Genomic DNA, 17,111 nt, shown 5'->3' with positions numbered 1-17,111 from the left:
GTCAAGAAAAGCATTCAAAGTTGAAGATACAATGAAGTCGTGTGCTTGTTTCCTACCGATCAGACTGAACAGGTGCGCCAGGCGTGTCAAGATTGCGGTTTATGTTTGAGCAAAAACAATGCTTTCCTGCCGGACACGTAAAACTTGTCAACCAAGGGACGTAACTCTGTCTTCTCTCTCACCGGACTTCCGCTTTGCAGACGACATTTTCACTTTGTTTACCAAAAAGTACAAAAAGGAAATCTACGTGGCAAGATAGTACATCTCTGGAGTGCTGTAGTAAGGTGGCTCACTAACATCTCTGGAGTACAGGCCTAATCTGTCGACTGATATGTTGAAGTTACCTGGAATCGAAAGATAATGCAGTTTTACGGCGTGCCAAATCGGCAAATGTCTTCTTTGACTCGACCGACTGCATAATCACAGGTAATCACAGATAACGAGGAAACAGCTGGAAAGCTTCGCAAGACAGAAGGACCGCCATCTTTTGGGCATAGTTGTTAAATATTACGAGTGGCATACTACATGATGATGAAAGGAGAAGCTGCAGTAACGATATCAGGACAGGATGCAGACAAAGCACCTTACGGACCCTGGGTTTCAGTGTGGAGAGGCATCAATCTGTTCATGGCAGTCTTCTTTCTGCTGGCAACAATAGCCAATGTAAGCATGCCTGAAAGATGCACTCTCATTTTAGAGTCACATATTTTCTTTTCACTCATCCTGCCCTGCAAACCCGCATTTTTCGGTTTTATATGTTTTTGATCATTAAATGCATATGTGTTCAGAAAGATATGTTGGAAGTGATAAAGCTGTCAGGTGTGTGCATGTGCGTTTGTGTTCAAGCATTAGACAGAATTAAGGGATTAAGTTCCACCTTTTCAATTCAATTCTATGCGTCGTTTGCGATTCCCCACTGGGTAATTTTGGGGATGTTAAGCGAATCTCATGAGTATTGTGTGATGTTTGCTTTAGCAACTATTATTTAGCACAGTTTTTTTATGTCTTGCAAAGTAACAGGATTTCTTTTGCACTGAATTGGTATACAAACCTCTCTCCCCTATCCAAACATTTTAAGTGGTAATTAAAATGGTATGATTGATCAGAACGATCAGTATCTATCACACATGAAAATTCGATTAATCATTGTATTGACTGTTCTTTCAGTTTATGATGAATTATGTAAACAAAACAAAAAACACCAGTTTTTCTCTTGGTCGCATATATACATGTATTTCATTTTTCCTCCTTTTTTACTTTTCATTGAAGGTGAATGACGGAGACTGGTACATCTGGATGGTAAGATTTGTTTTTTATGTAGTTATTCATGGTTTAATTGTGTTTGATTGAAGCCTGTGTGTGTTATGATATATGCAAAGTAGGAATAGTTTTTTGTTTAGAATGGTATTTTTGTTTTTAAGCATTTCACTATTTTCAGCATGCCATATTATCTGTAGTTGTAATTAGCACCTACTAGATAGAAACAAAATGTAGTATTCCGTCCATAGTTCAGTCTATCTGCCCCCATCATAAGTGCCCCCTGATTAATTAAGTGAGCCCCCCCCCCCCCCCCACACACACACACACACAGCATGGTAGGACAAGACATGTGTATGTGAAGGATGGAAAGAGACAGACAGACAGACAGACAGAGAGGGACAGAGAGTGAGTGTTTGTGTGTGTGTGACTGTCTATCTGCTTGTGTGTAAAGATCTGTTCATTTTTCATTATATTCATTTATTTTGTGTTGTTTATTTATTTACTAGCCCATCTACATGATCCCTGCACTGCTTGGCTTGGTAGTAGCAGCAAAACCACAGTTCATTGGTGAGTTAACTATCGTATGATACATACAACATCTACTTGACCAGATTATTTTAAACAACCAGCTGTTTCTTCATTTTGATTTTGTTCATCCCTTGTTGTGTTAGCTAGTACTTCAGCAGAGAAAAGAGATAAAAGGCTGTGTATGCTTCCATAAAAAAAAGTCTCTGGACATTAACAATAACTCACAGATGGTTATATTATGCATGGTTAAAAAAAACTATTTTTGAATTAAGCCCAAAAAAACAAAGTTCCTTGTTTCCAATAAATGTACCTCAACTGACCTTATTTTTTCCCTCCAAACCCTAGTACTTTTTTTTTGTTACCCTTCAAAAAGAATGAAAACAATTGATTTCACAGACTTTGCAAGGAAAGTTACTCTTCATCCAAGGGACTCAGTTCGCGCAACTTCCTGCCAATAAAAAGCCACATACATATACACCTGTGTAAATGAAAAACAAACACACACACACACACAAATCAAAATTAAAAAGGCTCCAGCGATCGACACTTTTTGTTTGTTACATTTAGTCAAGTTTTGACTAAATGTTTTAACGTAGAGGGGGGAATCGAGACGAGGGTTGTGGTGTATGTGTGTGTGTGTGTGTCTGTCTGTGTGTCTGTCTGTGTGTCTGTCTGTGTGTGTGTGTAGAGCGATTCAGACCAAACTACTGGACCGATCTTTATGAAATTTGACATGAGAGTTCCTGGGAATGATATCCCCGGACGTTTTTTGCTTTTTTTCGATAAATACCTTTGATGACGTCATATCCGGCTTTTTGTAAAAGTTGAGGCGGCACTGTCACACCCTCATTTTTCAATCAAATTGATTGAAATTTTGGCCCAGCATTCTTCGACGAAGGCCGGACTTCGATATTGCATTTCAGGTTGGTGGCTTAAAAATTAATTAATGACTTTGGTCTTTAAAAATCTGAAAATTGTACACAAAAAATTTTTTTTTTAAACGATCCAAATTTACGTTTATCTTATTCTTCATCATTTTCTGATTCCAAAAACATATAAATATGTTATATTCGGATTAAAAACAAGCTCTGAAAAATAAAAATATAAAAATTATTATTAAATAAAATTTGCGAAATCGATTTAAAAAAAATATTCATCTTATTCCTTGTGGGTTCCTGATTCCAAAAACATATAGATGTGATATGTTTGGATTAAAAACACGCTCAGAAAGTTAAAAAGAATAGAGATAAAGAAAAGCGTGCTATCCTTCTCAGCGCAACTACTACCCCGCTCTTCTTGTCAATTTCACTGCCTGTGCATCGAGCGGTGGACTGACGATGCTACGAGTATACGCTCTTGCTGTAAAAATGCAGTGAGTTCAGTTTCATTCTGTTAGTTCGACAGCTTGACTAAATGTTATAATTTCGCCTTACGCGACTTGTTGGCCTTGTCATCGAAAACAAACTTTTGGGGGGCTTTTTGGTTCATTTTCTGAGGTCTCATTACAATAATTATTTGTATCATTTAGCCCCTTTATATCTTGTTCTTTCTTCTTTCTTTAAATTGTTTTTATGTAATAGGACACTTGCTTTTTATAACATGTGTATTATTATTTAAAATGTGCATGGAACCAGAGTAACTGTAGCCTCAAGTGTGAAAAAAACCCAATAAATTTACTGACATTTAGTTGTTAGTTGTAATGCGTTTTTTGTGCGCAAACTTTCAAATAAGATAAATCAGAAGATAAGAAAACGTGAATGTCCATTTTCATTAGTACACAAGATGGAAAGTTGTCTCTCTTCACCAAATTGCATTACTTGGAGGGTTTTTGCATAACCATAACATCCTCTGCGGTTGCAGAAACCAGACTGTGGAGTTCGCTGAGCGTCATCCATTTCACTCTCTGTCTGGCCTATGCAATTTACCAGGGAGCTGTTCTGGTAGAAACATTGGCTGGCCAAGTGAAAAATCCCTTGCAACATGAAGAGGGCAGGTCAGTCAGTTGCACAGATATGATTTGTATGGTGTGCATATGTGCAGGTGACCATGCAAGCACGCACACATCTGTGTGTGAATATGTATGTGTTTGAGAGAGAGAGAGACAGACAGACAGACAGACAGATCGACAGACAGACAGAGACAGGCAGACAAAGGAAGAGAGATGGACAGACGGAGGAAAAAAGTTTGTGTTTGCATCTGTGCTGTGTGAAGGCATCGTATATTTTTTTATTTCATTTGTCAACTGATTTTCTTCTGTCCCAAAATAACTGTGCACAGCTCAGGTACTCATGAAAGAATTGTTTATACTGTACATGTTTTACTTATGGGTTTGAGCAAACTGGTGAATAAATCTTTGATGACTGTTTTCGAGATTGATACCATTTGTTCCTGTTTGCAGAGAAATGGGTGGACTGTTCATAATACTGGCATGGCTTGGGATCAGCAGGTTTACCAGCCTTGGAAGGTAAAATGATTTGGGGATGAGGCGCTAATAAACAAGTCAAAATCGTATTAAACAACTAGCAGTGGGCTACTTCCCTAGTAGGAGCTAAGGATCTTAACTTTACTTAACTTGTTTTTATATTTAGTCAAGTTTTGACTAAATATTTTAACATCGAGGGGGAATCGAAACGAGGGTCGTGGTGTATGTGCGTGTGTGCGTGTGTGCGTGTGTGTGTGTAGAGCGATTCAGACTAAACTACTGGACCGATCTTTCTGAAATTTGACATGAGAGTTCCTGGGTATGAAATCCCCATACGTTTTTTTCATTTTTTTGATACATGTCTTTGATGACGTCATATCCGGCTTTTCGTGAAAGTTGAGGCGGCACTGTCACGCCCTCATTTTTCAACCAAATTGGTTAAAATTTTGGTCAAGTAATCTTCGACGAAGCCCGGACTTCGGTATTGCATTTCAGCTTGGTGGCTTAAAAATTAATTAATGACTTTGGTCATTAAAAATCTGAAAATTGTAAAAAAAAATAAAAATTTATAAAACGATCCAAATTTACGTTCATCTTATTCTCCATCATTTGCTGATTCCAAAAACATATAAATATGTTATATTCCGATTAAAAACAAGCTCTGAAAATTAAATATATAAAAATTATTATCAAAATTAAATTGTCCAAATCAATTTAAAAACACTTTCATCTTATTCCTTGTCGGTTCCTGATTCCAAAAACATATAGATATGATATGTTTGGATTAAAAACACGCTCAGAAAGTTAAAACAAAGAGAGGTACACAAAAGCGTGCTATCCTTCTTAGCGCAACTACTACCCCGCTCTTCTTGTCAATTTCACTGCCTTTGCCATGAGCGGTGGACTGACGATGCTACGAGTATACGGTCTTGCTGAAAAATGGCAGCTACTTGACTAAATATTGTATTTTCGCCTTACGCGACTTGTTATTTCTTCTTTTTGTCAGTGCTCACTGTGAAATCAAACTCAATATTTGTGTGTGTGTGCATGTGTGAGTGTGTGCGTGTCCTTGTTTAAACAAAACTTTTTTTGAATTTAGTATCGTGACATATATATAATATTTAACATTGAGGATTGGAACTCAAGCATTAAGCTTATATTGACTAATCCAAGTCTGTGTCCTTGTGCACATGCATGCTTGTGAGTGTGTGTGTGTGTGTGTGTGTGTTTGTGGGAGTGTGTGTGTCTGTGTGCATATGTGTGTGTGCATGCATGTGTGTGTGTGCGCACGCATGCATGCATGCAAAAAATAAATGTATGTGTACATTTTATCATTCGCAACCTTATACAGTCGAACCTGCCCTTGAGACCACCTGTCTAATGAGACCACCTGCCACTTGAGACCACCCCAAAGGATCCCCAATGGTTTTTACTATATAAATGACCTGTCTAAAAAGATCACCTGCCTGTGGAGACCAAAGACCACCCAATTTCGGTCCCAAAACACGGTTTTAACCTGTCGTGGGAGACCACGTATACCTGGGCGTCTTTTCCAAAACAAACCCACTTCACATTACAGGGCAGAACATGTGGTCAAAAGATTTAGAAAACATCCCCGCCACACCTAAGCCCCTGGGCGTCTAGACCGCTAATTGCAATCGCTCTTCTGTGATGAGTGCAAAGCGGTTTCTCTTTGATCACCCGTTGATGTTACCTTTCCCCGCATGGCTGTGTGAGTGACTTCCACACGTGAAAAGAGTGTTTCTGTGCAGTGGGAGGTTTGTATGTGTGTGTGACAATGTGACATACGTTCTAGTGTTTCTGGGAAGATGGGTGTTTGCCAATTGGCGAACCTGTCTAAAAAGACCACCTGTCTAAAGAGACCACTTTGGCTCAGTCCCATACTTGGGTGGTCTCTTTGGACAGGTTCGACTGTAACTGTATTCGCACACGAACCGTTCCCTGTGTTGCAGACCGAACTCGCCTGTGTCTAACCGCAGCATGATGAGCGCACTGCTACTGATGACGGTCACTCTTGCCGTCCTGCCTCTCCTCATGTGGTCGCTCTGCTTCGTCAGTGACTGGCACACAAAGTTAGGACACTGCAACGGCATGTTTGCATAGCTGATGTCTCACAAATATTCGGAGATGGTGCTCTGGCTCGTGAAAAATCCCAAAGAAGTGTGTCTGCTGCTGTGGTGGTGACAGGAATACACTGGAAACCCCCAAATCTGAGAAAAATAATGTCTTAAAAGAGGGGGGCGATGCTTTACCACGTGCACCGGGAATGGGCTTTTTGGACGTAACGTGCATGGGAATGGGGACATTCTCGTAGCGTGCTCCGTGCACAGAGGTCCGGCGTGCACCGTGCATGGAGCTTTTTCGTAACGTGCACCGTGGATCACCGTGCATGGCACTTTTGGCCCTCAACGTGCACGTGCACAGACCCCCCCATGGTGACCCTCTTAAAAGAGAGGGAGTTTTCAAACGGTTGTAAATTTACTAACGTTAAGAACTAAAAAATCTACGAAAATAAGGTCTTTAAAGGGGGGAAGTCTTACAATGGGGGGGGGGGGGGGGGGGTTCCACTGTATTGGCTTAGACCTTAGGTCAAGTCTTGTGTGTACCAAAGATCTAAGTCATTGTTTATAAAGTATTTGACCCAAAGAGATTATTAACCAAACAATATTTTTTTGCTGCAAACATGCTTTATATATTAATGAGGTCAAGACTAACATTATTTTGGTGTTGAGTGTTGCTTATGTCTGGTATGTGAACAGTTCTACAACTTGTACAAGCTAATGTTTGGGGATAAATGGAACAGAGTGTGTATGCTTAATAATTCTGTTATTTGTCTGTTAAAAGACTCAAAGAGAGACTACATGTACATGTATTCAAAAAGAGACTACATTATATCTATCTGTACAAAGCAACAACAATAAATGATTATGTTTTAATTGTAGCTATAGCTTTGGAGATAATTTGAAGTCTTAACATTAGAAGTCAAAACTTTTGTGAGACATGATATGATAAACATTTATGAGTGTAAAACTACACCCTACAGAGTTATTTCCAAAAATCTTCTATCACAAAATCCTTATAAGAGAAGGAGATTACATGTGCTTTCAAGAACTATAAGTACAAGAAATATTGAATGCTGACATCTCGTATTGCTTATGTTTCAAGCATTTTGTTTTTGTGTGTATAATGGAGTCATGATATGACATATTTGAAAAAAAGCTGTGCTTTCACTGCATGCATATCATACATTCCAGTTTTCTGTTACAAGATTGAAGATAATGTGGTCCTTTTGTGCTAATATGTTTGCTGAAACTGTATTTTGGTTAAATGCATAATGTAATAATGTGATTTTACATGTTCATTCCTATAGTTGGTTCACTTTCTATTGGGAACAATTTCATTAGCAGTGAAAATAATACAGATTTATTTAAAAATGTTGTGTTGTTTTGCCCATTAGTCAGAATGCAACGTCTTTGTGTTTGTAACGCTTGAGATGTGTAATTGCTTTATTAGCCTTTCGTTTTTTGTTTTTTTTACCCAGGACAGCAAATTGCACCATTTCATCCATTACAGTGCAATATTTCATGCCCTGATTGATAATCTGCTTATTATTTTTATCACATTTTATTTTAAAACAAGATCAAAAGGAGAAAGGATTCCATGGGAATCTTGAAACAAAATAAAACAATGTCATTTTTCAGATACAGACAATTTAATCTTGATTTGTTTGCATGTGTGCTTGTGAGTGAGAGGAAAGCACCTCTGCAAGTGTGCACGGCATTCGAGAGATTTCATTTGATTGGGTGGTTTGGGTAACCAACAGACTCATTTGTAATCATTTTTTTATGTCAAATTGCAAAGTAGTAATAAAAGAAACTTTTCTAGCTCAGGCTAGGATTCAACATAACCATAACATTTGTATCATTGTAATTCTTTACACTCTCACACACACACACACACACACACACACACACACACACACACACACACACACACACACACACACACACACACACACACACACTCTCTCTCTCACACACACACAAACACACAAACACACACACACACACATGCTGAACTTCGGTCTTGGCACATGAAACTATATGTATACATTGTAATTATTTCTTTGCACACTGAAAGGCTCGTTTTCAATCACATACATGTACTAATAATTCAGTCACAAGGAATCTGTACGCCAATATAGCTGTAAGAAGTGAATATTAAAAAGATAAACAATGCCAATTAATGTTAATTGTTAGGCATTGTATTTATGACGTTTTTACTTCAGTCACTATGAAGACAACAATGCCACATGGATATGATGATGATCTGGGAGATAGTATATAGCCGCTTCCTTGGAGACACTGCAGTCCCTGTGTCATGGAGAGGGCATCTTAACAGGATACCCGGTGATTTCCGTGCTCTGCTTTAAGGCAACGGCAGCTGACTTTACTTCCCCAAAACGTTACAACAGCCTGACCGAGTGTAGTTACAACAGTGTGTTTGTGTCGACCCATGTCCGCTGCGTTGAGACAGTACAGGTGATGTCTTGATTCTGTTGTGGTAACACCGGGATGACAGCCGCTACTTTAGGCATTGCATTTATGACGTTTTCATTCAAGTCAATATGTAGTAACAATGACACATGGATATATATGGTGGTGATCTGGGAGATAGTAGCAGACACTCGGTGCAGTCGCGCTGGGCCATGAGGAGGGCATCTTAGCAGGATAGCACAGGTGCTTAATAATAATAGAGAATGCTTCATGTCCTACAGGCTAAATATTTCGCCTCTTAGGGACTAGACATGGGTTATATGATCATTCGAGTTTTACGCCATCACGGCTTTTGAGGAGATACACAAGTGTATGCTTGAACACACAGGTGCTTCCCGTGCTCTGCTTCTTTTAAGGCAACGGCATCTGCTTTGAGTACGAGTAACTTTGAGTAGTGCTTTGATTTTAGTCTCAGTCTTGGAGGTTTGCTGGTATGAGACGACGCCGGCGTCTGCTGTTTTGGGTCAATGCAGTTACGGCTAACTCTAAAGTGACATGGAAGGTTGCTGTTAATGATACATGTACAGTATGTGGTAGTGATACGTGAGACGACGGCGGCTGCCTTGGGGCACCGCAGGGCATTGAGAAGCACCACCAAGTCGTGTCAACAGTAGCAGCATTTACCATATACTCACAGTGTTCACACTTGCGAGAATAGCCAGACAATGAGACATTTTGACTAAAGTCACTGGGGAAACTGCTGTGCCAATGATACTTGGATATGCTGATTTTTAACGCAATGCTTTTTGCAGAAGACGTCTTGAGTCTGCTGTCATCCAAGTCATTTGGATGTGCTGGTGATGAAAGCAATACGTATGGTGATGCTTGCGGATGACGTCATGAGTCTAGTTACTGGGAAGGCTGCTGTCACCCACGTCATTTGGATGTGCTGGTGATGAAAGCAATACGTATGGTGATGCTTGCGGATGACGTCATGAGTCTAGTTACTGGGAAGGCTGCTGTCACCCACGTCATTTGGATGTGCTAGTGATGAAAGCAATACGTATGGTGATGCTTGCGGATGACGTCATGAGTCTAGTTACTGGGAAGGCTGCTGTCACCCACGTCATTTGGATGTGCTGGTGATGAAAGCAATACGTATGGTGATGCTTGCAGATGACGTCTTGAGACCAGTCACTGGGAAGGATGCCAAAGCCAAAGACACTTGGATGTGCTTGCGAAGAACGTGGTGGTAATGATGTGATGTAGCCTATGCAGATGATGCCAGAAGTGGAGCTACACGGAAGGCTGCTGGCGCCGATGGAACATAGATGTGTTGGTGATGCGAGAGCAAACAGATTTCGCCTTGAGGCTCTGCAGGGCCATGGAGATTGCAGCAAGGACAACCACCACACCGTAGAGCAGGAGGATTCATCCGATGCTCTCCGTGCCACATTTTGACTCAAGTCACCGAGGAGATTGTGCCAACAATACTTGGATATGCTGGTTTTTAACGCAATGGTGATGCTGTTTGCAGATGACGTCTTGAGTCTAGCCAGTCCTGCTGTCATCAATGTCATATGGATGTGCTGGTGATGAAAGCAATACGTAGTGATGCTTTCAGATGACGTCTTGAGTCTTGTTACTAGGGGGCCTGCTGTCATCCACGTCATTTGGATGTGCTGATGATGAAAGCAATACGTAATGATGCTTTCAGATGACGTCATGAGTCTAGTTACTGCATGGGAAGGCTGCTGTCACCCACGTCATTTGGATGTGCTGGTGATGAAAGCAATACGTATGGTGATGCTTGCAGATGACGTCTTGAGACCAGTCACTGGGAAGGATGCCAAAGCCAAAGACACTTGGATGTGCTTGCGAAGAACGTGGTGGTAATGATGTGATGTTTGCGGATGATGCCTGAAGTGTAGTTACTGGGGAGGCTGTTGGCGCCGATGGAACATGGATGTGTTGGTGATGCGAGAGCAAACAGATGTCGCCTTGAGTCTCTGCAGGGCCATGGAGATTGCAGCAAGGACAACCACCACACCGTAGAGCAGGAGGATGCCCCCGATGCTCTCCGTGCCCAGCTGGTTGCCCTGGCTGAGGCTTGTCCCTCCCTGGTTGCTGCGCCCACAATCCTCCTCCCCCTGCCACCACCGCTTCCGCCACATGGACATGAAACCGCCCTCCTGCAGCTTCAAAATTCTGAGAACAGATACACATAGTGCATGCAGGCAGGCAAGCGCGCACACAGGCATACACCTCCCCCCCCCCTCAACCCTCTTACACATCAAATTAGATGCAAGATGTGTATCAACAAGTCATAAAAGTTAAACAAAAATTACTCCTAGTATCGACGCAGACTTAACAGGTATCATTTGTTAAGGACAAACCAAAAACATATAACCCATAAGGAAAGCAACAACTGAATAAAAAAAACAACCTTAGATTCATTTGAACAAATCTTTAGCAAACATGTTATCGACGAGTAAACTAATACCATTCCTATTCGCACCGAGAATACTGCGAGTCACAATTTACCAAGAATCAAGACTACAATTTGTTTTTTCAGTAAGGCCTTCCTTAATTGAGTCCGAAGTTGACTTCGCGAAGTCATTTTTACCGAAAAATCATTGCCAGAGCTACGTGCAGCGAGCTTCGTGAAGTAGACTTCACCGAATTAATGACAGGCTCGAACCTTTTCCCGTACTGTATACTCACATTCTGTTGAAAGCCCTCTTAAAGGGGGCTTGCTGCGGCAGGACAAAGCCCAGCCCGTTAGCGTTGAAGACACGCTTGGCAAGGTGCAGGGTCTGGCAGTCCTGCCTGTAGAAGTAGTCCAGCTGACTGATGTCGTACAGCCAGACTCCTGTACCGTCCTTCACGTACTGCAAGGCCTGGTCAACATCCAGCACATTGGGCCCCTCCTGCATCCTCATTCCTATCTCCTTGTACACGCCGATCTCAGCTGTCTGCACGATAGTGATAATCGGTGGTAATTAAAAACTGTGTGCACGTGAGGCAATGCTTGATTCATATCCAGTTCTTTGGGCCCCTCCCGTATCCTCTGTCCTACATGACGTCATATCCGGCTTTTTGTAAATGTTGAGGCGGCACTGTCAGACCCTCATTTTTTTTATTACATTCTTTTATGTACAAGTACTAGCTCACGGGGCTCAGTGTATTTGTGTCTATTTTTGCTCTAAAGCTCACTGTGACTGTATTGCCTTGATTGTTTATCAAAGTACGTGTAACAATCACATTCATACACGCACAAACATGATTATTCGCCAATACTGGTGCCTTAAAAGGCTCGGCGGGAGTATATTAGGAGCCTGACCTTCTGCGTTGGCACATCATTTCAAACCTCTTGCAAGCAACGAACACATTTTCTTTAATATCTCGGTTAAGAATGATTTACTGCATCAGATTTTTTTTGTACACACAGCTAGTTTTCACACAATCACCATCCTATGCGCTTAGACTATGTTAATTCTCCACAATAAAGAAGATATTTGTCAAAACAAATTTCAAGAACAAACCGCGGGGTCTGATTCGTTGAATTCATAACAAATCTCAATTTCAACCAATCCAACACCGCGGCTGGCTCCCACCCGGATGGTACCTTTCTCGTGCACCTCGGCCCTGGCCTCCAAGTGTGCGTATTAACTACGCAGATTATCATCGTTGGCTTCTACACATGGTCCTGCAACCAAACTACTGTCCCTCACTAGGCCCCATCATCATGGAAAAGCTTACTTTCTTCTTCTTCTTCTTCTGCGGTCGTGGGCTGAAACTCCCACGTACACTCGTGTTTTTTGCACGAGTGGAATTTTACGTGTATGACCGTTTTTTTACCCCGCCATTTAGGCAGCCATACGCCGTTTTCGGAGGAAGCATGCTGGGTATTTTTGTGTTTCTATAACCCACCGAACTCTGACATGGATTACAGGATCTTTTTCGTGCGCACTTGGTCTTGTGCTTGCGTGTACACACGGGGGTGTTCGGACACCGAGGAGAGTCTGCACACAAAGTTGACTCTGAGAAATAAATCTCTCGCCGAACGTGGGGACGAACTCACGCTGACAGCGGCCAACTGGATACAAATCCAGCGCGCTACCGACTGAGCTACATCCCCGCCCCAAGCTTACTTTCAAAACAGGAAGGGATGTCGGGGATGAAATCTTAACTCGGTTTGCGTAAAGGGTTCATGGATGTAGGGTGGCTGGGATCTTGGGTTGCTCCTGGCAACAGAAATGGAAGAATCCAGGGTATGCAGATGAGATTCTACAGTTTATATTTGAAGAATCAGAGCAGTTGCAATATGGTAGGGTGAAAAGGGCTGGAAGGGTCAACGTAAGGGAGGGGGTGGGGGACAGTGGTTGTTGAGGCTGCTTTGCGTTAGTGTGGCAAAAGGAAGACTGCGATGACATGCGGAATTTGAGAAGGAAAAATGTCGCCTTCTGGACAGATCTGTGGCAGGATTACGCATCGCAGGTCGTGGCATCTGAACTGTTCGTGTTTACATCGTTGTTTGTGCTATTTTTGGTAAGCACCGCTCCTTTTTCTATTGCATGATGGAAGAGGCCGGATTAGTCGTGACGTGTTTTATAAAAAAAATATTAAAAAAAGCCAACATCGCGGGCGCGACAGATGTAGCTCTATACGTTTCTCGTGCCTGTACGGTGTCGCTCGCAACGCTGAATTTATCAATCAATCAATCAATATGAGGCTTATATCGCGCGTATTCCGTGGGTACAGTTCTAAGCGCAGGGATTTTTTTTCTATTTTTTTTTTAATGCAATTTATATCGCACACATATTCAATGCCGTGTGAGATGGAATTTTTTACACAATACATCACGCATTCACATCGGCCAGCAGATCGCAGCCATTTCGGCGCATATCCTACTTTTCACGGCCTATTATTCCAAGTCACACGGGTATTTTGGTGGACATTTTTATCTATGCCTATACAATTTTGCCAGGAAAGACCCTTTTGTCAATCGTGGGATCTTTAACGTGCACACCCCAATGTAGTGTACACGAAGGGACCTCGATTTTTCGTCTCATTTTCTACCATAGCAAGGCTTTGACTCCAGGACTGAAGTGCAAGAAGCGAAAGTGGGTGAAACACAACGGGGGAGAACAAACTGCGGGGTCTGATTCGTTGAAATCAAAACAAACCTCAGTTTCAACCAATCAAACACTAGCGGCTGGCTCCCGTTTGGGTGGTAACTTTCTCGTGCACCTCATCCCTGGAGACCAGGATGTTCGGCTTTAACTGGCACTGACCTTGAAGAGCGTTTCCCAGTTGGTGCCGGCCAGTGTGACGGGCGTGAGGTGGGTCGCGGCGGCCACCTGGTCAATGGAATCGATGAGTCCTGGTTGCTTGGTGACGGTCAGCATGGCGGCCAGCGTGGCCGTGTAGATGGACATGATGAGGATGGTGAACACCCACCAGCAGCCCAGCACGAAGCGAGCTGATGTCCGACGTGGGTGCTTCGCCGCTCCTGAAGAAAACAACAACTCTTGTAGAAAACAACAACAACAACAATGAAGAAGGATGCTCCCCACCACCAACAACAACAACAACAACAACAACAACAACAACAACAAAACAAAAAAAGGCAAAAAAGAAAGGGTTGAAGCAGCCTGCATGCAACTGAGATTAAAAAAAAACAAAATTAAAAAAAAAACCTCTGCTGGGTTTGTCTGGGTTGTGAAAGAGTGAATACTCTTGCTTTTAGTGAGGCAAGCTTTCTACACTCCTTGTCAGCGTGTTTCAGAAACACCCCTCGCTTGTGACTGGCCTGTGTCACCTTGGAAAGTTTGACTCAATAAGGGCAAGAGTATTCACGCTTCCACAACCTATACAACCTACAGTTATTTCAAAAAATCGTCCATTCACTGCTATAAGTAAGCTTGGACACATTACAATATTGTAATATTTAATTTGAATACGAAATGAATCGGGCACCAATATTCTGTTCCCTATTCCATTGCTATAAACGTGCACACGAAGAGCAACCATTCACAACCAGAGACTGACTGACCGGTATCTTTTTGGCCCCCTTGGTGGCAGAGTGACGCATCAAATATGTACATGTACTAATAGTAATAAGCGCCATAAATCATGTTTCATCTCCAGACTAGATGGTCCGTTTGTTGTTGACAGACCACTGCAGTTACAAGCAATATGTGTAGAATAATACATAATATGTACTGCATGTACCTACATTATAACCAAATATCTTCAATATTCTATCCAGTTACGGTAGATTCGGCTAATTGGGAACACAAGGGAAAGCGTTTAACATTCGCAGAATCGCTTGATGTCAATTATAACTGCAGTGAAACCTGCCCTAATAACCACCTCTCGATGGCAACGCCCTGCCCACAACGACCACCCGAAAGGACATCCGAAAAAAGTTTTTTTCTACATAACGCACCTTTCCATAGCAACCACTTGTCAAAAGTTCCCTCTATAATAATAATAACCACTTTTGGTGGTCTGACTGTACTACATTCATTACAAACTACAAACCGGTGAATGTCGGTTTTTTAAATTACATTTTAACACTTAGACCCAAAAAAATTCATGTTTGACTTAACAATAAGTTTGTCTTACTATATTTATATTCTGTATTGCAAACATTTGCATGCATACACAGAAATGACTCGCAGAAGAGTATAGTAGGCATTGTTTAGCGCCATCAAGACACACACTTCATGTTTACTAGATTCTCTTGAATTTGTTATCTTGAAAACATACACACGCACAAAATACACCCACATAAATACAGCACAACATTTTACAGCATCATCAAGAAATACATTTCATACTAAATAGACTCATGTACTCCTTCTTCCAAACATTTGCACACATAAAAAGGACACAAAAATACAGTACATACAAATTGCTTTACAGCATCTTCAAAAAGCACACTTCACACTAAGTCAGTGAGTGACCTCTCTCGTATTCCTTATCTATATATATATACGACTTGTGTGTGTGTGTGTGTGTGTGTCTGTCTGTGTGTGTGTGTGTGTGTCCGCGATGCACGGCCAAAGTTCTCGGTGGATCTTTTTCAAATTTGGAGACCGTATTCAGCTACACCCCGGACACAACCTCATCGATGAGATATTTCAACACGTGCTCTCAGCGCGCAGCGCTGAACCGATTTTGGTTTTTCTCTGGATCCATTCCCAGTAACTCTTCCTTATCTTCTCCAGTGTTTTCAGCCGCGCCATGGATCAAAACCAAATGCCCGAAGTTCGGACCCAATCCTCTTGAACTGAGGTCATCGTACAAGATCAAAAACTCAGCAAAGTACACCTTAATTCCTCCATAATTGAATCGAAGATGCATGACACGGACCACTAATTTTGCCTTGGATGAAAGCAAACGACCGATTTTACTCAAGTCTGTACCCAATCCTCTTGAATAGAGGTCATCGTACTATATCAACAAGTCGCGTAAGGCGAAATAGTCAAGCTGTCGAACTCACAGAATGAAACTGAACGCACTGCATTTTTTCACCAAGACAGCATACTCGTAGTTTCGTCAGTCCACCGCTCGTGGCAAAGGCAGTGAAATCGACAAGCCAGAATAGTGCGGTAATGGTCGCGCTGAGTAGGATAACACGCTTTTCTGTATCTCTATTCTTTTTAGCGTACTGAGTTTGTTTTTAATCCAAACATATCATATCTATATGTTTTTGGAATCAGGGACCGACAAGGATTAAGATGAAATTGTTTCTAAATCGATTTAGGACAATTAATTTTAATCATAATTTTCATATTTCTAATTTTCAGAGCTTGTTTGTAATCCAAATATAACATATGTATATGTTTTTAGAATCAGAAAATGACGAAGAATAAGATGAAATTGTTTTTGGATTGTTTACAAATTATTTTAATGACAAGTTTTCGATTTTTAATGACTAAATTCATTAGTTATTTTTTAACCCACCAAGCTGAAATGCAATACCAAAGTCCGGCCTTCGTCGAAGATTGCTTTGCCAAAATGTCAATCAATTTGATTGAAAAATGAGGGTGTGAAAAAAAACCGTCAAGGGATATCATTCCCAGGAACTCTCATGTCAAATTTCATAAAGATCGGTCCAGTAGTTTAGTCTGAATCGCTCTACACACACACACACACACACACACACACACACACACACACACACACACACACACACACACACACACACACACACACACACACATACACCACGACCCTCGTCTCGATTCCCCCTCTATGTTAAAACATTTAGTCAAAACTTGACTAAATGTAAAAAGCAAGCAAAGCGCACCCCTTGCTCCACAATGGAACCGAAGAATTATGACAGCGACCACTAATTTTGCCATGGATGA

The 17,111-nt window shown here is 41.5% G+C and overlaps 3 protein-coding genes across 7 annotated transcripts in view; 1 reads left to right on the top strand and 2 right to left on the bottom strand.

Annotated features, from left to right (window-relative positions):
* Nucleotides 1-180, bottom strand: part of LOC138959189 (putative sodium-coupled neutral amino acid transporter 10) — a 37,496-nt gene extending 37,316 nt beyond the window's left edge. For 3 of the 5 annotated variants that reach the window (XM_070330588.1, XM_070330585.1, XM_070330586.1), the window contains exon 1: nucleotides 57-180. The gene's annotated coding sequence lies outside the window, so the exon portion shown is untranslated. The remainder of the gene's footprint in view (nucleotides 1-56) is intronic. The other 2 variants (XM_070330583.1, XM_070330584.1) reach the window with 1 other exon arrangement.
* A 108-nt stretch (nucleotides 181-288) lies between these two features.
* LOC138959200 (transmembrane protein 220-like) lies at nucleotides 289-7,931 on the top strand. The gene is made up of 6 exons (XM_070330601.1): nucleotides 289-663; nucleotides 1,270-1,299; nucleotides 1,767-1,827; nucleotides 3,649-3,781; nucleotides 4,187-4,252; nucleotides 6,184-7,931. The coding sequence occupies exons 1-6, from the start codon at nucleotides 526-528 to the stop codon at nucleotides 6,332-6,334; spliced, it is 579 nt and encodes a 192-aa protein (XP_070186702.1). The 5' UTR covers nucleotides 289-525; the 3' UTR covers nucleotides 6,335-7,931.
* Nucleotides 7,932-10,658: 2,727 nt separating this feature from the next.
* LOC138953351 (glutamate receptor ionotropic, kainate 1-like) overlaps nucleotides 10,659-17,111 on the bottom strand; it is a 9,372-nt gene continuing 2,919 nt past the window's right edge. Inside the window, exons 4-6 of the mRNA XM_070325152.1 lie at nucleotides 14,025-14,242; nucleotides 11,452-11,702; nucleotides 10,659-10,935 (exon numbers count right to left, since the gene is read on the bottom strand). Of these exons, the coding sequence (XP_070181253.1) occupies nucleotides 10,659-10,935; nucleotides 11,452-11,702; nucleotides 14,025-14,242 (746 nt within the window). The remainder of the gene's footprint in view (nucleotides 10,936-11,451; nucleotides 11,703-14,024; nucleotides 14,243-17,111) is intronic.

This window comes from Littorina saxatilis, linkage group LG2 (genome assembly GCF_037325665.1).
Source record: "Littorina saxatilis isolate snail1 linkage group LG2, US_GU_Lsax_2.0, whole genome shotgun sequence".
NCBI classification, from domain to species: domain Eukaryota; kingdom Metazoa; phylum Mollusca; class Gastropoda; order Littorinimorpha; family Littorinidae; genus Littorina; species Littorina saxatilis.
The sequence above is the reverse complement of the archived record's forward strand: the minus strand, read 5'-3'. Positions and strand labels throughout refer to the sequence as shown.